The 24,769-nt window shown below is 52.4% G+C and overlaps 2 protein-coding genes across 6 annotated transcripts; one reads left to right on the forward strand and one right to left on the reverse strand.

The window, feature by feature from the left end:
• Positions 1 to 1,808: 1,808 nt before the first annotated feature.
• On the forward strand, positions 1,809 to 16,782 carry Vwa5b2 (von Willebrand factor A domain containing 5B2). Of its 4 annotated transcripts, none has more exons than XM_070029710.1 (21): positions 1,809 to 1,968; positions 2,524 to 2,599; positions 3,450 to 3,606; positions 3,690 to 3,860; positions 6,251 to 6,470; positions 6,651 to 6,808; positions 7,354 to 7,485; positions 8,378 to 8,502; positions 8,849 to 9,004; positions 9,722 to 9,832; positions 9,920 to 10,128; positions 10,212 to 10,323; positions 10,806 to 10,991; positions 11,478 to 11,649; positions 11,738 to 12,051; positions 12,431 to 12,620; positions 12,716 to 13,063; positions 15,257 to 15,394; positions 15,479 to 15,559; positions 15,662 to 15,861; positions 15,949 to 16,782. In XM_070029710.1, the coding sequence occupies exons 1-21, from the start codon at positions 1,925 to 1,927 to the stop codon at positions 16,492 to 16,494; spliced, it is 3,846 nt and encodes a 1,281-aa protein (XP_069885811.1). In that variant the 5' UTR covers positions 1,809 to 1,924; the 3' UTR covers positions 16,495 to 16,782. The 4 variants fall into 4 exon arrangements, with proteins under 4 accessions (XP_069885811.1, XP_069885812.1, XP_069885810.1 ...); XM_070029711.1 differs by having other exon boundaries at positions 1,962 to 1,968; positions 2,524 to 3,066; XM_070029709.1 differs by lacking the exons at positions 1,809 to 1,968; positions 2,524 to 2,599 and having other exon boundaries at positions 3,234 to 3,606.
• A 73-nt stretch (positions 16,783 to 16,855) lies between these two features.
• Alg3 (ALG3 alpha-1,3- mannosyltransferase) lies at positions 16,856 to 24,559 on the reverse strand. 2 transcript variants are annotated; one of them, XM_070029713.1, is made up of 9 exons: positions 24,346 to 24,559; positions 20,365 to 20,464; positions 20,124 to 20,271; positions 19,831 to 19,991; positions 19,017 to 19,137; positions 18,461 to 18,666; positions 18,231 to 18,308; positions 17,263 to 17,406; positions 16,856 to 17,100 (listed from the first exon to the last, which is right to left on the reverse strand). In XM_070029713.1, the coding sequence occupies exons 1-9, from the start codon at positions 24,539 to 24,541 to the stop codon at positions 16,938 to 16,940; spliced, it is 1,317 nt and encodes a 438-aa protein (XP_069885814.1). In that variant the 5' UTR covers positions 24,542 to 24,559; the 3' UTR covers positions 16,856 to 16,937. The 2 variants fall into 2 exon arrangements, with proteins under 2 accessions (XP_069885814.1, XP_069885815.1); XM_070029714.1 differs by having other exon boundaries at positions 24,383 to 24,547.
• Between the last annotated feature and the right edge of the window lie 210 nt (positions 24,560 to 24,769).

The raw sequence follows: 24,769 nt of genomic DNA on the forward strand, positions 1-24,769 counted from the left end.
CCTTTTCATTATACTGGAAACAAGTCCTTTCAGCTCTCTATCCCACTACTCCTCACACTCTGGCTAGCGCTAGCACAGAATTCACCTTAAGATCTCCAAGCCACGATTGCTGTGGACGCAGCTCTCCTCTACCTCCCAGAACACCTGGCTCCTATGACCTCAGGGACTCTGTGTTTCCCTCTCTTCCAAGAGCCTTTTTGTTTGCCCTATCAAAAACAGCATCTCTCCCTGTGTGCCCCATGCCACCCCCAAAAAACAGCCCCTCTGTTTTGCTTCTCTGCCTTGTTTTTCCTACCCCAAGGCCTTCTTAGCACTTGAGTCAGATAAGGTAGCTGTCCTGCAGCCCGCTCTAGGCCTCCTGTGTAGCTTCAGCTAAGATTAGCTTTCCCACAGGATGTCAGGAGCACTCCAGCTGCTTAGCACAGTGTGGCTTCTAGAAATGTGTGTGTGTGTGTGTGTGTGTGTGTGTGTGTGTGTGTGTGTGTGTGTGTGTGTGTGTGTGTGTGTGTGTGTGTGTGTGTGTGTTGTCTCAGAGAGACTCCACCTTTCAGGGAGACTTAGATGGAAGCTCCACCCAGGAGCCATGGCAGGGCAGGGCCTTTTCTTCTCTTTCATTTGAGTGTTTGAGGCTCCCTGTGACAGCTCCTTGCAACCTAGTATTTGGCCTAGTTCATTTGCAGAAGGGCAGAACCTAGCACCTGGTGGAGGTGGCCACTGCTTTGACATCCACAGGTGAGGAGACCTCCTTGGGTCTTTGGAGCCAGCGCTAGTCCTGCCTGAGGGCTAGATTGTCTTGAGGGAACCATCAGGCCATTTCTTTCACCTCAGTGTTGAGTCTGGGTGTTAGTTCCGCCAGAAAGGAAGGGACAAGCTGATGGTCTCATGGCTCAGACAATATGGAAACAGAGTGAGGTCAGCTGAAGCTCCCTATGGACTCCATCAGTGTGATAGTGTCTATGCTGTCACAGACACAGTGTCTATGCTCTATTACTATCCTTGTGCTTTTCTACCCTGAAGTTTCCTGGGAAAAGGCCAAGCCATCTCTAGCTCTGTGGCACTAAGTGGTTGAGATTGAGGGCTCAGGTGCTCAGAGGCAGAGGATCCCCTGAGGCCAGTGTGGTGATGGTGATTGGGATCAGAAGGGACCAGTTAATGGGTAGAAGCCCATTCTGCCTTGGCTACACACACGCCCCCTACAGAATCTGAATGGAGCTTCTGTAAGAAGATTGTAGGGGTGGTCCCCAGACATGCTCACCTCTGGCTTCCCCAGGGTCCTCAGATTCAGGGGGGTCCTGGGGGAGAGGTCTTAGGACTTTCTTGATCTTTCTTAAACGTTTTTTTTTTTAATTTTTTTGGGGGGTCTCGTCATGGGGCCTGAACTCTGGGCCTGGGTGCTGTCCCTCAGCTCTTCAGCTCAAGGCTAGCGTTCTACCACTTGAGCCACAGTGCCACTTCCGGCAAATCTTTTTGCTTATGTGGTGCTGAGGAAATGAACCCAGGGCCTCATGCATGCAAGGCAAGCGCTCTGCCACTGAGCCACCTTCCCAGCCCCTTAAACGTTTTTTTGTTTTTGTTTTTTTTTTTTAATTACCTTACAGTAATTATACTGAGGGAGATTTTGTTAAGATTTTCTTTTGCAGTGGCACATTGTCAAACACATGAAAATTCTGCCAACACAAGGGATGTGTTGTGTAAGCACGGATGCTTTCTCCTGAAGAGCTGCAGGGCGGTAATGTTCCCAGCAGCGGCAGGAGCAGTCTGCAGCCCTGAGAAGGCTGGAGTCTTAGCTCTTAAGGACCACAGCAAGGAAGAAACCCGGGGCTGTGGCTGCAGGGCGCCAGCCTCCCCCTCTCCCGCCGCCCGCAGCACGGCAGTGATGGCAGGGCGGGCTCTGCCTCCGGAGTGAGAGGAAACCATTGCAGAGATGCGGAGCCTCAGCTCGCAGCAGTCACAAGACCAGAGTCTGCGGTAAGTCAGGGGCACTTTGCAAAAAGAAGGAGGCTGGCTTCTTGGGGGGAAGGGTCTACGGTGCGGAGGCGCTGGGTTTGGCGGCAGGGAGGAGGATGGGTCAGTGCAAGGATGGAAAGCCTTACTCCAGGCGGAGGGCGAGGTGGGCTGCGCACCGGGGTGGGCTGCGCACCGGGGTGGGAAGCCTGTGTTCCGGGAACTGCAGACTGAGCAGCTCTGCGGCGCTCCGCCGCGGGATGCCTCCTCGGCCGAAGCATGAGAGGGGCGGGGCCTCGGAGGCCCCCCACCGCACCGCTGGGGGTTGTGCGGCGGCAGGGACGCGGTCCCTGCACTGCGGTGTCCTGCCTGGCTCGGCGGCGGCGGAGGCTGGCGCGGAGGCGGGACCGCGCCCGAAGACGGGGAGCGGCAGCCCCGCCGCAGCGGCGGGCGTGGCCGAGGCGGGCTGGAGGGGCGGCCTCTCGGAGCAGGGGCGGGATCACCCACCGCACGGCCGGAGCCCGGGCTCCTCGGAGCTCACAGCCACCGCAGCGGGCGTCCCGATCCCGCGCCCCGCAGGTGCCCCGAGCGCCGGGACCGTACCACGCACGCCCTCGTCCAGTCTCGACGCCCCGAACTCCGCGCGGAAGCGACGGTGAGGCTGGGGCTGCCCGCAGGGAGGGAGACGAGCCTGGCTCGGCCCGCAGCATCCCGGGTGGAGACGGCGGCGGCGGCGGCCCCCACCTCCAGATCAGCTCTGCCAGGGTGGGGAGAGACGTGAGGGGCCGAGCGCCAACTCCCGGACCCCGACGCCTCTCCCGGTCTGCCCTCCCCACCCCCTCCGCCCCTCTCTTGGCTTCTCTTTCTCCTCCTTCCTACCCCAACCTCTCCAACCGGGTCTGCGTCCCTCTCAGCCACCGGGTCAGATTGGGTAGCCGAGAGCGGCTGCGCTCGGCCCAGACCCCCGCCTCCCTCCACCCTCGCGGTCCCGGCTGGGTTGGGGGCGCCTGGAAGCGTGCTGGCCTTCCCAACCTCGGCTCCCCCACCCGAGGCACGTCCCGTGGACCCACCCGCGCCACTTCCGACAGCTGGCAGCCGCGGGGAGCCCCGGGGGGCCGGCAGGTACAAGGGTGGCGGGGAGGCCCGGGCGCGGGCGATGGAACAGCTGTGGCCCCCTCCACCCCCGGGGGAGCGGGCGGCGGGGCTGCGGGGCGCCGCGGGCGCCGTTAATCATTAACCCTCCGCTTGCCGGGCCCTCGCGCGGCCGGGAGCTGCGCTCCGCCCCGGCTTCCCGGGTAACGGGCGAGGATGCCCCCCTCGCAATGCCTGCACCTCCTTTTTTAATCTCCCCCTCGCCACCTGTCGTCCTGGGGGAAGCCCCGGGCTCAGCCTGGCGGCCCGCAGCGCCCGTCCGAGTTAGGATCTGGAAAGTGGTTTTCAGGGGTACGGGGTGGGGCGCCCCGATCCGTGCTGCACTTCGGCTCACGAAGCCCCTGGCCCCGCAGGCCCGGCCTCCCGGCACCATGCCCGGCCTCTACTGCCCCTCCAGCTGGACGCCGCTGCCGCTCACCGACTCCTGGGTGCGGGCCTGCGCCAACGGACCGTGCCTCAGCCTGCGGGCCAGGCTCACCTACCGCAACCCACAGCCGCAGCCCGTGGACGGTGAGGCCGGGCGCGCTGGGCGGGAGGGCACGGCTGGGGCCGGGCGGCCTGCGACGCTGCCTTCTGCCCGCCCCTCCCCGCAGGCGTGTTCGTGTACCCGCTGGCCGAGGCCGAGGTGGTGTCGGGCTTCGAGGCCGAGGCCGCTGGACGGCGCGTCTCCTTCCAGCTGCAGAGCCGGCGCCGCTCGCAGGCCGCCTGCTGTCGCGCCCTGGGCCCCGCGCTGGGGACCCCGACGCCGCGCCGCTGCGCTCAGGGTGAGCCCCGCGCCGCGCCCCGCCCCGCAGCTCGGCCCCGCCCCTCCTGGCCCCGCCCCGCCGCCCTCCGGGCACGGATTTTTTTTTTTTTTGTTTTCTTTTCTCTTTCATTCATTGATTCCTCCCAACTGTCGTGGACTGGCATCTGGCCCGAGGTTCCCCGCCAGGGAGACAGCAGGCAGCTCATAGCTTGTCTGGCACTACTGGGCCCTTACCGCCCAAGCCACCATAGTCTCTCCTGGGTGGGGCAAAAGGGCCAACACACACACACACACACACACACACACACACACACACACACGTGCACCTAAGTCCCCTGCAGCCCCTCATCTTTTAGAATCTGCACTTTTTCAGCTAGACTCCACGTGGACTGGCTAACTTCTGGATCTAGTGTAAACTTGATGGGTTATTACCCTAGGACCTCATTCCCCAGTCACCCCCAAACAACACACACACACACACACACACACACACACACACACACACACACACACACACACAGAGCCTCACTATAGGTCTCTTTACACCTCCCTGCTCTATTTTCTCAGGGTGTAGCTAGTACTTTTTGTGGGTGGGTGGATACCGGTATTGGAGCTTGAACTCAGAACCGAGCTCTGTACTCAAGCTCTTCTTGTTCAAGGCTGGAACTGTACCACTTTAGCCACACACAGCTCCACTTTGGGCTTTTTGGTAGTTAATCCGAGATAAGAGTATCACAGATTTTTCTGTGCCCAGGCTGGCTTCAAACTGTGATCCTCATATTTCAGCCTCCTGAGTAGCAAGGATTTACAAGCCTGTTTGTTTTTGCCCTTTAAGATCCACTCAAATGACACTCCTTGGGAAACTCTCCTTTATTCCTCCACAAACACTTTCCTTGTTTTCCTAGCATTTTTGCCACCAAATTATAGCACTTATTAAGAGGAATAATTGTCATGGGTCTGCATGTCTGTCTCTCCCTCTGAAGCATTGGCTCCTAAGCTTATGACTGGATTTTGTGTCCCTGCATGTCACACAGAACCTGGCCCAGGGTCCTGGGAATACTGCAGCTTGTGCTTTGTGCTTTTATTCATCCATTATTCATTTGACTCTTGCCCAGGGGTCTTAACATCCCTAAGAGGACAGAATCTAGTAGTGTCAAAAATTGAATTAAGCCTAGCAGGTGATTGGTTAGAGGCAAAAATGAATTGTGGGCTCAGGCCTCAAGAATGTATTTTATGGAGGGGGAGCCAAAAGTTGAGTTAAAGAAAGGTAAGACTAGATGAAGTAAAAAGTAGAGGTGATGGTATGAGCAAAGGTTTGTAAGTAGGTTATACTGGCTAATGGTAATGCAATACTTCGTGTTTGTGGTGATTTGTTTTTTGCAGAGCTCAGGCACTGGTATAAGCCACATTTGAATCCAGGAGAGATAAATAATGTGTGTTGTCTATGTTCTTTTTAATAATAACAGCCACTTATATGTTGGGTGTGTTGCAGACCTTATTTATTCTCCTATGTTGAGATAGAGTTAGTATGATTCCCATTTTGTGGAGAAGGAAATGGAGGCTCCTAAGAGTATTGATGGTCTCCAAAGACACAATTAGCAATCACAGAACTGAGACAATCTACTGTATCAGGTCTTAGTTGGCTGGGGTGGAAGCCCCTTTTTTGTTTCCTTCTTTCCTTGCCCTTTACCTTACTTCCCCCCTTCATTTATTCAGCAAGTTTCTTGATAGGATAAGCAGATGATTTTGTGAGGAAATAAGGTAAGATGGGTCTGTAAAGGTGGTCTGGGGCCCCGACTCCTTAGGTAGCAGTGGTGATGGCTACTGACTCTATCAATCCTTAAATAAACCTACAATGTAAATGAAGTGTGTGCTTGTGCACAGATGTAGTTTTATGTCCTCTAGCCTACTTCCAAGAAGATTGCTACCGAGGCCTCTTGGGGTAGAAACCTCTGGAGCCACCCTAGTAGACACGGGGGAGTCGCTGGCCATTCATGAGCAGGGGATCTGTGAGCTGAGTGGATCCCAGGCCAGAGGGAGGTGTCAGCCTGTGAGGGAAGAGTCCTTTAAGATGACGGTGCTCCAAGATGGAGAGAGGGAAAGAGTCAGGGAAAGAGGGAGAACATTTGGGTCCCTTCAGATCCTTGGAAATGGATATGCTCCCTTTTCTTCAGTCTTCCCTTAGCCATGATGTCACTGTACCCTTGCCCGAAAACAACCAGAACCTGCCTCTCCCACCATCATCCGCCTCCTACCCCCATCTTGTATCACCAATGCTCTAGCCAAGGTCCTGCCAGCCATGCAAAGTCCCACTTGCCCAGGCTTTCTTCCTCAGTGCCCGCTCTCACCTCTGTCTTCCCAAGCCCCTCTGTTGCCAGCCCTTCTAACCTCTTTTCTCACTTATCACAGGTCACCTTGTCTTGGATCTGGCCCAGGCCCGGTCCACGCTGGTGCTGCCCACCGGCCTTATCGCTGCAGCTGGCACCATGACAGTGACTCTGTGCAGCAGCCAGGAGCTGCCCTCCAGGCCTGATGGGGTATTGCGTGTGGCTCTGCCCACTGTGCTCACCCCACTGGCCCCCTCAGGCCCTCCAGGGCCCCTCAGGCCTCCGGGGCTCTGTGACGACAGGTTGGGCCTATGGTGATTCTCTTCGTCCCTCCCTCGGCTTCTCTGGGTCTAGTGCGGGTGAGGGGGCTTTGGCAAGATGCCCTGGGGGATGGACAGGGTGAGAAAGGGTGGAGGCCAGTCAGCCAGAGGGGTTAGGGATTTTCATAGTGGCCTGGTGACCCTCCTCATGCTCCCTTCCAGCCCCACCAGCTGCTTCGGGGTAGGCAGCCCTCAGGAGGAAGGGCTGGCCTGGGAGGAGCCAGCTGTCCCTCCGGATGTGTTCTCAGGCCCTGCCCGCTGCCCTGCCCCATATACCTTCTCCTTTGAGATGCTGGTGACCGGCCCATGCCTGCTGGCAGGTGGGTGCATCTAGCCTGGCCTGACCTACCCCTGGTCTGACTTACCCTTCCCAGTGTAGTAGACTGGGAAAAAATTCAAGTCTCAGGGATGAGAGGAACAGAGGACAAAGGGAAGACAAGGATCTAAGTCTTAGGAACTTCAAATCTAATAGTGAGAGTATCCCCTACCCACTTCTACACCTCCCATGTCAGTATTACATAGTTTATATCTCAAATATTGGCAAGAGAGATACTTATGATGGGACCAGTCCTAGTGATGAATGGGATTATCTTTGTGCAAGAGCTTGGGGAGGATGCTGATTGGTTGATCTGTAACCCTTTTGCTAGCTGGGAACAGTGCTGGGAACAACCCATCTCAATCCTTGAAAGCAGACAGCTCCTCCCTCAGTCAGCTGACCCAACAGACCAGAATCAGAGCTGAGACGCACCATCCATGGTCCCTTTCTGTAGCCATTGACATGTGGGAAGACAGGCGGTTTATGTTCTTAGTGCTGGTTTGAAGGTCTTAGTTTGAGTGAATGACCATCCCCCTCCCTGTCCTTCAGGCCTGGAGAGCCCCTCTCACGCCCTGCGAGCAGATGCCCCTCCTCATGCCAGCTCTGCGACTACCATCTGTGTCACGCTGGCAGAGAGCCACCGATGTGACCGGACCTTGGAGATCCTGCTGTATCCCAGTGGTGAGAGACTGAGGCACACAAATGGGCCCACTCTAACTTGCTTAGAACAGTTTATTTATTTATTTATTTATTTATTTGGGTCCAGTAGTGGGGCCTGAACTCTGGGCCTGGGCGCTGTCCCTCAGCTCTTCAGCTCAAGGCTAGCACTCTACTACTTGAGCCACAGTACCACTTCCGGCTTTTTTTTTCTGCTTATGTAGTGCTGAGGAATCGAACCCAGGGCCTTATGCATACAAGGCAAGCGCTCTATCACTGAGCCACCTTCCCAGCCCCTAGAACAGTTTTCAAGTATAGATTCTGGGTCTCAGGGGAGATGGATGAGAGTGGGCCCTGTAGCACAGGGAGGCTGTAGGATCCTCTGAAGACAGGGGCTAGTTCCAAGTATGGTAGAGCACACCTGTAATCCAAGCTACTAGGATGGAAGACATTAGAGGAGCTTGGTTTGAGACAAAAATACAAAATCTAGCTGAGTGCCAGTGGCTTGTGCCTGTAATTCTAGCTACTCAGGAGGCTGATATCTGAGGATCAGGTTAGGAAGGCAGCCTGAGCAGGGAAGTCTTTATAAGAGTCTTATCTTCAATTAACCACTAAAATACTCAACATAGAATGGTGCTTGAAGCAGTAGAGTGCTAGGCTTGAGTGCAAAAGCTACAGAACAGCACCCAGGCCCTGAGTTCAAGCCCTAGTACCAGAACAAAAAAGAAAGAAAGAAAGTACAAAAGCTTATCTGAAAACCAAACTAACATTAAAAGGCTGGAGGCATGGTGTAAGTGCTAGAATCTCCTGAATTGAAACCTCAGTTCTATCAGGAAAAGAAGAGAGACAGAGGGAGTGAATAGTCAGGACCCAGAGGCTGGGATTCCCCTGATAGAGCTGTTTTCCCACTTCTCAGAGCCCCATCAGCCACATTTGATGCTGGAGGCTGGCAGCCTGAGTTCAGCAGAATATGAGGCCCGGGTGAGAGCCCGCCGGGACTTCCAGAGACTGCAGCGGAGGGACAGTGATGGAGACCGGCAGGTTGGCTATGGGCTCTCGACCTGACTGCTGGTGTCAGTGCTGATTGCTACTGTGTATGAGGAGCAGGCAGGCAGGCAGGATCCCAGGATCATGGTGGGACAATGGGGGCCTCTTCTCAATAAGGCTCAGAGGACAGATTAGTATTGGTTTCGGAAGGCCTAAGTAAGACCCTCTGGGCTACAACTGAGAATGAAGGTCAGAACGGACTACAGCCAATGCCTTTGTTCAGATCACTGCAAAAACAGCCCCTCTGATTGATCAGTTAGGAAAAGATCCAAACCATGGCCCAGCCTGGATGCAGCTGCACCAAGTCTGACCCTGGTTAACTCAGGGCTCCTGCCCTCAGGTGTGGTTCCTGCAGCGACGCTTCCACAAGGATATCCTATTGAACCCTGTGCTGGTGCTGAGCTTCTGTCCAGACCTGAGCCCCAGACCTGGCCACCTGGCCACAGCTACCCGGGAACTCCTCTTCCTGCTGGATGGCAGCAGCATAGCACACAAGGCCTGTGGGGTTCGGTGTGGGGCAGCCATGGGTGTGGGTGGGAGCAGACTGAGGGGGGGCTGCGGCAGTGGCTCCAAGCCAGAAGTCACCTTGCCGCTTAACATGTCAGCTTCTGAAGGAACCATAAGACAACTGCTCAGGTGGTTCCCACTCCCTACACTCTCTCTCTCTCTCTCTCTTTCTCTCTCTCTCTCTCTCTCTCTCCCTCCCTCCCTCCCTCTCCCTCCCTCTTGCTCTCTCTCCCTCCCCCTCTCTCTCTCTCCTTCTCTCCCTCCCCCTCTCTCTCTCTCTTACACACACACACACACACACACACACACACACACACACACACACATATGATCTCAGCCTCCCTTATACTCATGCCTCTCTAGAGTCCAAAAGGCATACTCTGGGAGTGAGGGAAGGGAAGACACTGTACAAAAGGAAATATACTCATTACCTGATTCATGTAATTGTAATCCCTCTGCATATCGTTTTTTATAATAGCAATGAAGTAAACAATAATTTCTTAAAAGTCACACTCTGCAAGCTAGTCACAGAGGCTCGGGCTTCCACACACTCGGAGGCTTCCTCATTCTCCCAAGGACAAAAACTTGCCCAGTCTTTCTCACCTGCACTGAGCCTCTCCCAATTTAATCCTGGCCTGGGGAAAGCAAGTGCTTTCTACCAGAGTCCATCTTATGTTGCCTTCCCTGGCCTCCTGGCCCTTCTCAGGATGCCCTGGTTTTGGCTGTAAAGTCCCTTCCATCTCAGACACTTGTCAACCTGGCCACGTTTGGGACATCGGTACAGCCACTCTTCCCAGAGAGCCGGCCTTGCAGTGATGTGAGTGTGGGCCAGGGCTTGGGGACCGGGGGCTCTCGGGGAGATGTTTCAGTCCAGCAAGGTGCACCTTGAGCCTTCTTCCTCCAGGACACTGTGCAGCTGGTCTGTGAGCACATTGAGACCCTGCAGGCTGTGAGTGATCCTCCAGATGTGCTTGCTGCACTGGACTGGGCTTTGGGGCAACCCCAGCACAGGGCTTACCCTCGGCAGCTGTTCCTGCTCACTGCTGCCTCATCCATGGCTGCTACCACCCAGCAAGCCCTGGAGCTCATGAGGTGGCACAAGGGAGCAGCCAGGTATGGAGTGGGGCAGGGCCAGGTGGCTAAAATTGGCTCTTCTCTCTAAGAGACTCCACAAAGTCAGTTGCTTCTCTTGTCAGGTGTTTCTCCTTTGGGCTGGGGGCCAGCTGCCACCAGCTGCTACAGGGTCTGTCTGCCCTCAGCAGGGGCCAGGCCTTCTTCCTGAGGACTGGGGAGCGGCTGCAGCCCATGGTAAGTTTGAGCCTGGGCCCTGTTCTCTACTAGAAGTTCTTCCATGTTACACATCAAATCTGAAACAGAGCCCATCAGAGGCCTTGGGAGTCTTTTCATGCCTACCAGGATTTCTCTTTACTTTTCTCCCTTAAGTTCCAACCAGGGGAAGAACTGTTGGTGCTATTTGGGGAGTAGGGGGTGGAGTTGGGGGCTGCAGAAGGCCAAAAATACAGGAGACAGTCTCTGTCCACCTCCCAAATCTTACTGTTATGTCTTGGAGCCAAGCCACATCTCCATATGGCAAAGGTAAGGCCAGGAGACAGACCAAACCTGATGATGTAGCCCTCGGTGCCATTATAGTTCCATCCCCACCACTCCTTCTCCTGCCCCCAGCCTGACCCTGATTTCCTTCCATCCAGGGCAGAGCAGAGGGCATCGGGGCAAAGGCAGCCTGCCTGCTCTGTCCATCCTTCTGTTCCTCCTCTGGCCACTCTCCACAGCTGGTGCAGGCTCTGCGGAAGGCACTGGAGCCAGCTTTGAGTGACATCTCTGTGGACTGGTTTGTACCTGATGCTGTAGAGGCACTGTTGACACCCCGCGAGATCCCAGCACTCTACCCTGGGGACCAGCTGCTCGGTTACTGCTCACTCTTGAGGGTGGACGGCTTCCGGCCCCGCCCTCCAGGGGTAGGCCTGGTCTGGGTTGCAGTAGATGGGTCTGGGTGGCTGAAGTCTCTTCTTCCCTTCCCATATCTCTGTTGGGTGCCCTTACTATCCTCGAGGGTCCCACAGAGATCACACTGGGACCCCTACAGTGACTTCCCTCATGGACTCTTCCAGTGAGCGGTATAAGTTTGAGAAATAGTTATTTATTCTTTACAAAAGCAATATCATCCTAGGAGAACTCAACATGCTTATACCTTCTTCATTATGAGAGCTATATAATACATAGCATGACTCTGCCTGGCTGCAGAAAAATAAGGGCCAAGCCTAAAGTGAACCTCCCCAGCATTTCTGTTAACCCTATGGTTAAATACTTGTTCCTTCCTTCTTAATACTGACCTTTCACTTCTGGCTTGTTTTATTACCTCTTATGTGAGTCATCTTAAAATCCTGCTTGAAGGAGGCAATGTACAGCTACGATCAATCTTTCCCCCACTGCCATTCTTCTAGGGCCAAGAGCCTGGCTGGCAAAGCTTGGGTGGCTCTGTGTTCCCATCCCCAGAGGAGGCACCATCTGTCACCAGTCCTGGCACTGATCCCACAGGCACCGCAGAGCCACTTGGAACAGGCACTGTGTCTGCAGACCTGTCTAGCCCATGGGCTGCTGGGGACTCAGAGCAGAGTGAGTGCCCTAGCATACATGTGTGGCTTGTTGGGAGAGGGCAGTGGAAAGGGTTGGGGATGGACTCTATTCTCCTGTCTCCCTGCAGATACTGATGCTCTCACGGACCCAGTCACAGACCCTGGACCCAATCCCTCCTCTGACACAGCCATATGGCGGCGCATCTTCCAGTCGTCGTACATCCGGGAGCAGTATGTGCTCACCCACTGCTCTGCCAGCCCTGAACCAGGCCCAGGCTCCACAGGCAGCAGCGAGTCCCCAGGTTCCCAAGGCCCTGGCTCTCCAGAGGGTAGTTTTCCTTTGGATCCCCCTTCTCAGCAGGGCTGCCGCAGCCTGGCCTGGGTAGAACCTGCAGGCTCTCGCTCCTGCCCCCTGCCTGCACCCCCACCGGCTCCATTCAAGGTGAGACTCATACCGTATATCCAGCACACATTTATTTACCACCCACTGGGTGGCAGACATTGTGCAATGTTTACCATTAAGTCTAGCCAAGAGATAAATGGGTAAACTATGACACAATACAGTCAGTGATAAACACAGGGATATAGTATTATGGGGGCTCAGAGTTAGAAAGGCTATGTCAGAGTGAGTCAGGAACTTAACAGCCATGTCCGGAATAATAACTAGAAGCTAGGAGAGCAAAGAAGACAAACACAGATAATCAAGCAACAACGTTGTGGTCAATAGAAGACAGACAAGGGGCATATAGCTAGTTGTGTATTTATGTGAGATGGCAGAAGCTATGCATTCCTTGACCAGTGACCCCGTATCGCACAAGCAGGCAGGAGCCTTGAGTGCTGAGGTGCTGGGTCATCGGCACAGAGCAGCCCTGCCTGGCCGAAGTCTCTCATCTCCCCCAGGCCGGGCAAATCCAGCCCCTGGACAACCTCGGCATCCTTCTCTGGGTGCAGTACCAGATGTGCCAGGCTCTGAGCCAAGCCAGCAGCTGGGCCAGGGCCTGGATGAGTCAGGTAAGAGTTAGATGGGAAACTAGATTCCTTGACACTATAGGAAGCCAAGGGAAGATAGAGCCCAGAGCACCACCTCTGCCACCTTCTCTCTCCAGGAAACCTGCTCTCCCCAGCCCCCATGGACTGGGACATGTTGATGGAACCGCCCTTCTTGTTCACAGCTGCGTCATCTGAACCAGTCCCTTCAGCAGTACCATTGCCTCCCCAGGCTCCGCGGTGCCATGTGGTGATCCGGGGCCTATGTGGGGAACAGCTTATGTGCTGGGATGTGGGTGTTGGGCTGGAGACACTTTGGGGGCCTGGGGATGGCTCACAGTCTCCAGCAAGCCCTGCAAGAGAAGCTGCGTGGGACCAAGCATTCCACCGGCTGACAGCAGCCTCTGTGGTCCGGGACAATGAGCAGCTAGCTCTCCGAGGAGGGGGTGAGACCACAGCTGATCGGGGTAAGTAGCTGGTGGGTCCAGCTGGGAATCAGGGCAGAGGATCATTCTCTATTTCAGTTTGTTCACAAACAGATTGAGACAGTTTACCACCTTGACAATAAATGTAAAGCATTAGGCAAGGCAATGGGAAAAAGTGAAAATGAAATAGTTCAAGAATGAAGTGGTATTAAAGATGCATACAATGAAGTTATATACTTCATGAGGTCCATATCTGACAACTTCCAATACATAGGGAAATGTACCTTACAAAAATTAACAATGGGGCTGGGAAGGTGGCTCAGTGGTAGAGCGCTTGCCTTGCATGCTTGAGGCCCTGGGTCCGATTTCTCAGCACCACATAAGCAGAAAAAAAAAAAAAAAAAGCTGGAAGTGGTGCTGTGGCTCAAGTGGTAGAGTGCTAACCTTGAGCTGAAGAGCTGAGGGACAGTGCCCAGGCCCAGAGTTCAGGCGCCTTGACTGGACCAAAAAACAAACAAACAAACAAAAAATTAACAGTGCTAGCAAGGCACTGGTGGCTCACGCCTGTAATCCCACCTACTAAAGAGACTGAGATCTGAGAATTGCTGTTTAAAGCCAGCCCAGGCAGGAAGGTCTATGCGACTTATCTCCAATTAACCAACATCACAAAAACAGAAGTGAAGCTGTGGCTCAACGTGGTAGCATGCTAGCCTCGTTCAAAGGAGGTCAGAGACAGCACCCAGGCAGAGTTCAGGCCCCGTGACTGACCCAAAACAAACAAACAACAAAAACCCAAAAAGGTTATTAAAATTAGTTGTGCTGGTGTGATGGTTCATGCCTGTCATGCTATCTATAGAAGAGGTGGCAATCAGGAGGATCATGATTCAAGGACAATCCAAGCAAAAAGTGAAGTCCTATCTCAAAAAGCAACCTGGGTGGGGGGAAAGTTGGCTCAGTGGTAGAGTGCTTGCCTCACATGCATGAGGCTCTGGGTTTGATTCCTCAGCACCACCTAAGCAGAAAAAGCCAGAAGTGGCACTGTAGCTCAAGTGGTAGGGCACTAGCCTTCAGCTGAAGAACTGAGGGACAGCACCCAGGCCCAGAGTTCAGGCCCCACGACCGACCAAAAATCAACAACAAAACAAAAACCCAACAACAACCTGGGTACAGTAATGTAGGTTTGTAATTCAAGCTATGAGGCAGAGGTAGGAGGACTGCATTCCAAATATGGATCTGGGCAAAAAAAAAAGCAAGACTATCTATCTATTTTGCCACAAGTTAAAGTAAAAAAATGTTTGTTTGTTTGTATGTATGTACGTATGTATGTGAGTGCCTCGAGCACTAGAACACTTAACTAGCAAAGCAAAAAGTCCTGAACTCCAAAAGCCCAATGCCACCAAAAATAAATAAAATTCAATACTTAAGTTCATGGCCAGAGGAATGGCTCAAGTGATAGAGAACCCCCCTAAGTTCAAACTGTAGTACAGCCAAAGAGAAAAGAAAAAAATTATCAGTTCAAAAAAAAAAAAAAAGAGATCAGTTCCCAAGTAGCACTAGTCATGTTACATAGTGGCTACCATATTGGATCATGCAGATATAGAACATTTCCATACCTGCAGAGTTCTACCGGACAGTGCTGAAATGAGTAGAGGAAAAGGTGGTATATTCCTGTACTTGGGAGGGGAACACAGGAGGATCAAGAGATCAAGGCATCGCTCAAGTTTGTATAGCAGTTTGATGTCCAACACTGGGAGTGAGAGAAAGCTCTGGGTGGTGTCTAGATTATTGAGTTTCTGGGTGGTCTGGGTTTTCTAGCCCTGCTATGAGGTTTTTGGTCCAATCAATCTGACCTTCTTAACAAAGTTGAATTTGAGCTAATCCTGAGCCTGAGAAGGTATTTTGCTCAGTTCAAAGGTGAACAGGATTTGGGCATCAGTGGTTCAAACCTATAATCCTGGATACGTAGGAAGCTAAGATCAGATGATCATGGTTCAAAGCCAGTTGGGGCAGAGAAGTCTGTGGAACTCCATTTCCAGTCAACCAGTAAAACACTGGAGGCATGGATCAAGTGGTAGAACACCAGTAACCATGAGTTTGAGACCCTTAGGTCCAAGCCTGGAAAAGAAGCAGCACGCACAAAGTGGGTGGGCACAAGCTGCAGGGGAGGAGGGATGCTGTTTTCCTATGCAGCCCTCTGTAAAGAATGAAGATTCAGCATGCTGGTTGGATTCACAGGCCATGCCCGGAGATCCTGGCTCCGAGCCCTGCAGACAAGCAAGGTCAGCTCTGCCCCTTCCTGCTTCACCTGTCCTGTTGCAGTGGATGCCGCCACGAGGGAGGTCCTACCTGGGATCCTGCAGGTGCAGAGCTCAGGTAGGGCTCATCTCTGTTTGACTTCTCTCCAGTGTGGCTCTCTTTACTTCCTTCTGGACAAATCTGACCCCTTTCCTCTGGCAGAACCACCTGAGCCCCCAGGCAACTGTACCTCGCAGGGCCATCCAGATGCAGCAACTCTGCCCACAGCCATCTGCTCTGAAGGTACTGCTCAAATGTGGGAGAATGGGAGGGCACAGCTGGCTGAGATCACCCGTGGGTACTGACCAGCTCCCTGTAAGACTTCATGGAGGCTCTCTCCACTAGGTGTAGGAGCATTGGACCAAAATGACACCTCCAAACCAGCTTCGGGAGAGCCCACAATTCCCACCCAGGGGCCTCGCCACCTGCCCCTCCAGCCTCCTTCTAGACCCAGTCTGGGTCACCGTGGCAGACTCAGTGGTCCCCACCAAGGCCAGGCCAGTGAGGGCAACCGAGAAGGCAGTGACCATGACTACCTACCCTTGGTGAGGACTCGGGAGGTGGAGGGTGGCGTTGCCAGGGCCAGGGTGCCATCTCAGCTCGCTTCTCCCCCCCACCTCCTCTCTCCTCAGGTGCGGCTGCAGGAGGCACCAGGCTCCTTCCGCCTGGATGCCCCCTTTTGCGCAGCTGTGTGCATCCCCCGGGAGCGCCTGTGCCGCGCCTCACCCTTTGCTGCCCACAGAGCCAGCCTCAGTCCCACCTCGGCCTCATCTCCCTGGGCACTCCTGGGTCCTGGTGTGGGCCAGGGTGACAGTGCCACAGCCTCCTGCAGCCCATCCCCTAGCTCAGGCTCTGAAGGCCCAGCCCAGGTGGATAGTGGGCGGGGCTCGGACACTGCCTCTGAGGGGGCAGAGAGGCCTGGTGACTCGGATCTGAGGGGCCGCACTTGGGCCACAGCTGTGGCTCTTGCGTGGCTGGAACACCGCTGTGCTGCTGCTTTTGGCGAGTGGGAACTGACAGCAGCTAAGGCTGACACTTGGCTGCGGGCCCAACACCTGCCAGATGGGCTCGACCTGGCAGCCCTTAAAGCGGCTGCTCGAGGGCTCTTCCTCCTGCTCCGTCACTGGGACCAGAACCTCCAGCTACACCTGTTGTGCTACAGCCCTTCCAATGTATGAGGCTGCCTGCTGCTGGGCCCCGCCCCCCACATCCATGTCACTGCCACCCAGAGCTGGCTTCTCGGTGCTGGGAAGGGATAGGCTGGTGTTAGCCCATCCCCCATTGCTTTTCATCTCCTCCCCAGAATCTTCTCATCCCCACAAAAAGTGCCTGCCTAAGCTCTCTTCCTTTTCTTTCTACTCCATGGCTCTTCCCATGCTTGCTGAGTTCTCGGCAGCATAGTGAAAGGGAAAGAGAGCCATGGTCCACAAATCCTATGCAATAAAGTGCCTATTAGGATTCCCTGACTCATCTGCCAGGTATATGCTCCTCACAGCCTGCTCCAGGCACCAGCTCACTACCTTCCACATAGGCTGCCCAGAGGACTTGGCAAGATTTATTGGGAAGAGCACAGAGTCCATCACACCCAGGTCCTCCTGGCCTTGAGGAGAAGGGTTGGACTTCAGTGGGCTTTCTTGCTGGGCTGGATGCTCTTGGGGAAAGACTGCGGGCCCAGCCAGAGCTGTAGCAGGATGACAGCATGGCATATGTGCAGGGCAGCAGAGCTGCAAGGTGTGGATGGGTACGTGTTCCAGGAAAGCTCGATGAGTCCCAGCACGAGCAACCTGAAGATGAGAAAGAGGCTCCAGGTTTCATTCAAGTTCAAGGCTTGCAACCCTTTGGCTTCTCAAGGCCTAAACATACCCCTAATTCCACCTCCCCACCTTGCCACAACCTTGGGATGAGGAGCTCCTCCCTCCATTCCCACAGGTTTTCCCAGCCAGTACCTGAGCAGATGTGTGAGCCAGCGTGCAGGCGTGGCCCATAGGAGGTAGGGCAGAGTATGGAAATACCACACGTAGAACTGGTAGTGAAGGGAACGGCTAAAGCAGATGCCAATGAAGTTGGAGGTGAAGAGGGTAGAAACAATCTGTACATGATAGTTAAGGTCAAGGGTAGAAGTTGAGGTTGGGGATTCCAAAATAGAATGGAAAAATTTTTGGGGTCAGAGAGTATCCTGGCTCTGTCTGCTTTTTCTACATATGTGCCTCAAGTAAGTTTACCTCTCTGAACCTGTTCAGCCATCTAAGAAGGAGACAATACCGAGGACCATGGGCTTAATGAGTTTAATCCCTTACTAGAAGTGAAGTTGGCAAATTAATCTCCTAAAGCCGTAGTGTGCCCTCAACAAAATTAAAGAGTACCTCCCTACCTTACTGTCTTTTTGTAAGCTTTAAATGTTAGAATGGATGAAAAGCTTAGGATAGTACCAGGCAGATAGTACAGGCAGTCCCAGTATTCATAATGCTAGCTCAATACCTAGAATTAAGAATAAGATGTACTTCAAGCTGGCGCCAGTGGCTCATACCTGTAATCCTAGCTACACAGGAGGATGAGATCTGAAGATTGCAGTTTGAAGCCAGCTGGGACAGAAAAGTCCCTGTGAGACTCTTAGCTCCAATGAACTACTCAAAAATGGGAAGTGGCGCTATGGCTAAAAGTGGTAGAATGTTAGCTTTGAGTGTAAAGAGGCTCAGAGACAGTACCCATGCCCTGAGTTTAAGCCCCACAATGGACAAAAACAAAAAAAATTACTTCAACATGTAAGGTGCTTGGTGCAGTATCTGTTGAAGAATGGAGCTCTATAAACACACTCCCCTTCTCTCTCCCGGGCCATCAATTGTCCAGGGTCAATGGCACTGAGACTCCATCTGCACCAGGGGAGAAGACTTACCTTCCAATAATTTAAAGGATATGATTGGGTGTGAGGGACTGGGGTGGGACCTTCCTTTTGGAGGGATCCTTCAGCAGCGACAGGATACTTTCCCCTGTCCTGGGGAGAAGCCATTCAGACATTCATCAAGCCCCCATTGTGAGGCCAACTCAAGACTCAGCCCTGTGAGCTTAACATCTCCCCCGAGTATCCCTTAAGGATCTTTCACTCCTTCCCCCAGATCTACCCAGGGTATTGCACCAATCTCTCACCTGTGCCATCTGTACAAGGCAAACAGCAAGAGCAGGGCAAGGTGGGCAGCCAGGAGGGCGAGGTGGAAGCCGCGATGGAGGAAGAAAGCCTCAGGTAGGAAGCGCCAGTTCACTGTCCAGCGGAAGAGAAACTGGCGGCCAAGGTCGAAGGAGCGGGACAGGTAGCCAATGGGGTTCTCCAGTAGGAAGGGCAGTCCCAGTACCACCTGGGGATGAGTGTGACATCGGCAGAGCTGTCAAGGTTTGCCCCAGACTCCATACTAATCACTGAGGGAGCAGGAGTAGGGCCAAGGCCCCAGAGGTTCCCTAATTTCCACCAGGAACAGCAGAAAAGTCATCCCCACAGCTACCCACAGGAGAGCTAGGAAGCCTTCCAGAAGTCAGCTGGCTTAATAACCTTATTTTAGAGCTATGGGAACTAAAGTACAGAGACAGACAATGGCTGCCCAGCTCAAAATCAACTCCAAAACTGCTTCTTCACTTTGAAGAAGTCTCATGGGATGGAAGGCCTGACAAGATGTAGTCTTCATCATAAGGGAAGGTGAGGGAGGGGTACCTGAAGTGCAGCACAGATGCTCAGCTTGGGGAGAGCACCACGGAAGCCAAACTGAGTGAGAAGAAGGAACAGCAACCCAGGGGCAAAGAGCAGCACATTCATCTTCACAGAGACTGCCAGGCTGGAGTGGACAAGGGAGAGGAAAGATGAAGATCAGCCCCAGGGCTGTGTACCCCTATGGAAAGATATACCCACTGTCTCCACAATAACTCCTTCAGATTGGGACCCACATTCAGAACTACTGGAGAAGGTCAAGTAGCTTAGAAAAAAGGTAGAGAACACTGGGCTCTAGTGGCTCATGCCTATAATACTAGCTACTTAGGAGGCTGAGATATGAGGGTCACAGCCTCTCATCTCCAATCAACCACCAGAAAACTGGAAGTGGCACTGTGGCTCAAAGTGGTATAGTGCTAGTCTTGAGCAAAAAACCCAGAGACAGCACCCAGGCCCCAAGTTCAAGCCCCATAACTGACAAAAAAAAAAACAAAAACAAACACACACACACAGAAACCTGGAGTGGGCAGAAACTATGTCCAGACTGAATGAACACATACTGAGCGACATGTTTAGAAAGTGCAAGGATCAACTTAACGTTAACAATGGAAATTGTGGGAGAGGTTGGGACAGGATATATGTGTGCGGAGAAGTGGGGGTCAGGAGCCAATGGGACAGGGACTTCCTAACAGACCTTAGACTTGCCTGGGGAGGCCCTGAGTGACCACAGTTATCTGGTCATTCCCCCTGCTGCAGAAAACTGGGGAAGAGATGGAAATGCTGAAAGTAAGAGAGGAGGCCAGAAGGAAGGGGTGTTGACCTGAAACAGCAGCAGCCCCAGCTCCAGCGCCGGACCAGGAAAAGGTTGATACTGAGGAAGAGCAGTGCCATGGCCACTGGGTCATTGAAGAGTCGCAGCACAAAAATGGAGTGGACACGGTACGAAGCACAACACATGAAGAAAAAGACAAAGGGAGGTACCTGAGGAGAGGCCACAAAGGGCACAGTGAGAAATAAAGTCAGTTACCTAAATTTGAGCCATCCTCACCCACCCATCCTCTCAGGTTGGGGTCCTCTGTTCTGGGTCCTCTGGTCTTGGCAGCATGGACTCACCTTACAGGTCTGGTGGTAGATTAAGAAAACAAGCAGCAAGGTAGCCAGGTAAAGCAGAGCAAAGATGTTCTGGGCCATTCGGATGTCAGTGCCCTGGCCAGTGGCATAGTATAGCCCCATAAAGATGTATACAAAGCCAGCTGGGTAGCTGGAAAGAGAGAGAATATGAGCCTCCATCAGGACAACCAGCCTGGTACCCAGCTAGCTCCACATCCTTCCTGAACCTCCTATCCCCACTCACACAAGTGGTCCAGTGTCACCCTGCAGCTGTGTATAGTCATATGTGCCGTTGATGACACCTTCCACCTGGGTCATGTAGGTCTTCCAGTCGATCTCTGTATCTGAAAGAGGACAAGATAGTCTGGTTAGTTCTTAGTACAGAACATGTCTGCCCCTGATCCCATGCTTCTGAGCACAGAGTTCTGGCTCATTCTCAAAGCTTCTTCCATCACCACCCCTGATCTGCCTATATAACATTTTCTGGGCAAATTCAGGTGCCTAGAACTCAATGCTGTATAAATCAATGCACGGATTTTCCTTCTCATTTCAAATCTGCTCTCCTTCCTGGATTCCATGAATAGCACCAGAGACCTGAATAACATCTTTAATACACCTATCTTCTAGTCCTGTCTATTCATTCTATATATCCCTGATAGCTCATACTTCTATACTATTCTCAATTTTGGGTCTAACAGAAATCTCTAGCCTCATATCAGATAGTAAGCCAACAGAAAGAAATAGATTTTTCACTTTCAATTTTAAGGCCATACTTGCTTAAAAATAAAATAAAATAACTTTGCATGCTTAAAAAAAAAATCTCTAGCCTCAACAATACAATAGCCTTCTACTTAAGTCTCTCAGAGTCTACTTTCACCTCACTACAACCTATTTTCTATGCTGCAACAGGAAGCTTTCGTAACTACAAATCATTATCACATCTCTGATTAAAACACCTTGATTATCCCTTAAGGCTCTGGAGACAAAGATCAATGTCTATTATTACTATTTTAGAACAAGGAGCCTAAAAATCAGTGAGCTAGAAAGGATGGAGTTGGGGGTCCATGTTTTTATCCATAATACTGTCTGTCTTTTTTTTTTTTTCTTTTTTTGCCAGTCCCTGAGTTCATGAACCTGATCAGGGCCTAGGCACTGTTCCTATGCTTTTTTAGCTCAAGACTTGTGCTCTTACTTGAGCTACAGCTCCACTTCTGACTTTTTTGGAAGTTCACTGGAAATAAAAGTTTAATGGTCCTTCCTGCCCGGGCTGGCTCAATTTCCTGATCTCAGCCTCCTAAGTACCTAGGATTACAAATATGAGCAACTGGTAACTGGCTAATGCTGTCTTTAAAACTTTTTTTTAAATTGATTTTTAAAATATAATTTTCTGTTCATTATTGTACAGAAGGGCTATCATTTCATAAATCAGGTAAGGAGTACATTACTTTTTTGGGAAAATGTCACTCCTTCCTTTACTTTCCCCTTCCTATTTCCTCCCACAACAATGATTTTAAACAAGGGTTTCAATTCCCTTCACCATCAGATCTCATTTTTCATTTCCTCAAAAGAAGTTTTGTATTTATTTTTTTTCCTTCTGGTGCTCATCTTGGGCACCAGCAGAACTCAGGACTTGGTGCTGTTCCTAAGGTCTTTTGCTGTACCACTTGAGCCACAATTCCACTTCTGGATTTTTGATGGTTAATTAGGGATATGTTTCATGGACTTTATTGCCTAGGCTGGCTTTGAACATCAATCCTGTCTCCTGAGTACCTAGGATTACATGTATGAGCTACTGGTGTATGAGCTGGCTGTGTTTATGTTATGTGTATGTGAATTGGGGCTTGAACTCAGGCCTGGGTACTGTCCCTTAGCTTTGTCATTCAAAGTTTGAGTAAAGGGGCTGGGAAGGTGGCTCAGTGGTAGAGCGCTTGGCTTGCATGCTCGAGGCCCTGGGTTCGATTCCTCAGCTCCACATAAGAAAAAAAAAGCCGGAAGTGGCGCTGTGGCTCAAGTGGTAGAGTGCTACCCTTGAGCTGAAGAGCTGAGGGACAGCGCCCAGGCCCAGAGTTCAGGCCCCATGACCGGACCCAAAAAAAAAGAAAGGTTTGAGTAAAAAGCTGTGACTTGAGTCACAGCTCCATTGTTTGTTTTTTTTTGGGTGTGTGTTGGTTCTGGGACTTGAACTCAGGGCCTGGGCACTATCTGAGCCTTTTTTTCTTCTCTTTTTTGGTACTAGGGATCAAACTCAGGACGATGCATTTGCTAGGTAAAGCACTATGCTACATGAGCTACATCCCAGCCGTGTCTGAGCTTTTTTTGTTCAAGGTTAGCATTCTACTACTTGGGCCACAGTGCCACTTCTGCCTTTTTTGCTGGGTGGAGGAGGAGGAGTTAATTGGGATAAGAGTTTGTTGGGGGGGGGGGGGGGCTGAGAAGGTGGCTCAGTGGTAGAGCGCTTGCCTTGCATGCCTGAGGCCCTGGGTTCGATTTCTCAGCACCACAAAAGCAGAAAAAAAAAGCCGGAAGTAGTGCTATGGCTCAACTGGTAACGTGCTAGCCTTGAGCTGAAGAGCTGAGGGACAGCGCCCATGCTCAGAGTTCAGGCCCCACCACCGGACCCCCCCCCCAAAAAAAAAAAAGAGTTTGTTGGGGTTTCCTGCCTGGGCTGGCTTTGAACTGTGATCTTCAGATCTCAGCTTCTTGAGTAGTTAAAGTTATAGGCATGAGCAACCAGTGCCTGGCTTCCACTCGGCTTTTTGATTGTTAACTGGAGAAAAGTCTCAGGGACTTCCCTGCCTGTGCTACCTTCAAACTGTGATCCCCAGATCTTAGCCTCTTGAGTAACTAGGGCTACTGAGCCATGAAGCCCAGCAGGACGGCTTTTTTGGCTGGAGGGTTTTTTTTGGTTTTTGGGTTTTTTTTGGGTCCGGTTGTGGGGCCTGAACTCTGGGCCTGGGCACTGTCCCTCAGCTCTTCAGCTCAAAGCTAATGCTCTACCACTTGAGCCACAGTGCCACTTCTGGCTTTTTTCTTTATGTGGTGCTGAGGAATCGAACCCAGGGCCTCAGGCATGCAAGGCAAGCACTCTGCCACTGAGCCACCTTCCCAGCCCACTGGCTGGAGGTTTTTCATAAAGTCTTCTTTCTCCTGAAAGTGTTCTCTCTCTCCCCTTTTCCTTGTATCCTAACCTAACTAGTTCCCATTAACTACTGAATGAAATTCCCTGAATACCTATGATGATGCTTGTTTTTTTTCCCTTTTCTTTTAGACTGGGTCTTGATATGTAACTCAGGCTGGCCTTAAACTTGAAATCATTCTGTTTTGGCCTCCAGAGTGGTGGAGTTACAATTGTACAGTACCAGAGGGGCTAGATCTGGTCCATTTATGTCCTTTATAGCATCCCAACTTCCAAACTGCCTCCTATCTGTGTTCAGATCCAGCGTCCCTCTGCTACTCAACATAATGTTAGACAAGTAAATAACACTCAATAAATACGTGTTGCATGAATCCTCTTCCACAAGAAACCTGAGAGACAAGCCCAATGTTTAAATTCAGCCCCAAGAGGGAGCAACCCAATAACATCTAATGGCCAGAAAATGCTGTAGTCTGCGGGGTGCCGGTGGCTACTCAAGAGGCTATAATCTAAGGATCACAGTTCGAAGACAGCCCAGGCAGGAAAGTCCATGAGATTCATCTCCAATTAACCACCTGAAAACCGGAAGTGGCTATAAGTGGTAAGAGTGCTAGACTTGAGTGAAAAAGCACAGAGACAGAACCCCAGGGCTTGAGTTCAAGCCCCACAACCGACCCTCTCCTTCCCCACTCCCCCAAAAAGGTACAGTTCAGGAAAGATTTTCAAGATCTAATAATTAAACAGATAAAACCAGATCTAGAAGAGGAAGTGACGTGTCCAAAGACACAGAGACCAATAGCAGCAGCTGTGTTCACTCTGGAACAGAACTGATTTCCAGTGTTGGTTTCTTAGCCTGGCCGGATTTCTGATCCCGGCAGAAGGCCAGTCTATAGAGTAGCCTCTCCATCTTGGGAGCCGGATTAAGGTCGCATTTTCTGGCGAGCAGACTTGGGGCTCGGGTGAGCACTATGAGTCTGCTGCTGCTGAATGAGTGGCTCTGGAGTCTAGTTTCCAGTTCTGGGTCTAGAACACAGGTCGGATTAAGGGCTCGGCTCTCCCGCCCTCCCCACTTGTCCCATCCGGCGCACTCACATGCCACCCTTTGAATGACCCAGAAGGTGATGCCCACCTCTGCCAGGCAGAGGCAGGAGGCCACCAGCAGCGTGTAGCGCGGTTCCTGCAGCAGCAGGCGCCGTTCTTGCCAGGCGCGGTGTAGCCATTGTCTGCAGATCCCCGCCGGCTGGGCCGCGGAACCCGCCCGGCCGCGTTTCCGCAGCCCAGCCGCCATCTTGGCTGTGCGCTGCTGTCGTGGGCCTACCTCTCCGGAAACCCAACCCACGGACACTTAGGTTCCGCTCCTGCTCGTGGCGTCGCGCTCCAAGTAAACTCGAGTCGCCAGAATCCAGCGTACTCCATTCAAGACGGATTTGCTCTGCATCTGTCTCCTCCGGCGGACGAGCAGAGACCAAGTTTTACTTTTCAGTTTATCCCTATCCCTGGGCAGAGACGGCAAACG

Source organism: Dipodomys merriami, unplaced genomic scaffold (genome assembly GCF_024711535.1).
Source record: "Dipodomys merriami isolate MVZ:Mamm:240054 unplaced genomic scaffold, mDipMer1.0.p SCAF_2, whole genome shotgun sequence".
Taxonomy (NCBI): domain Eukaryota; kingdom Metazoa; phylum Chordata; class Mammalia; order Rodentia; family Heteromyidae; genus Dipodomys; species Dipodomys merriami.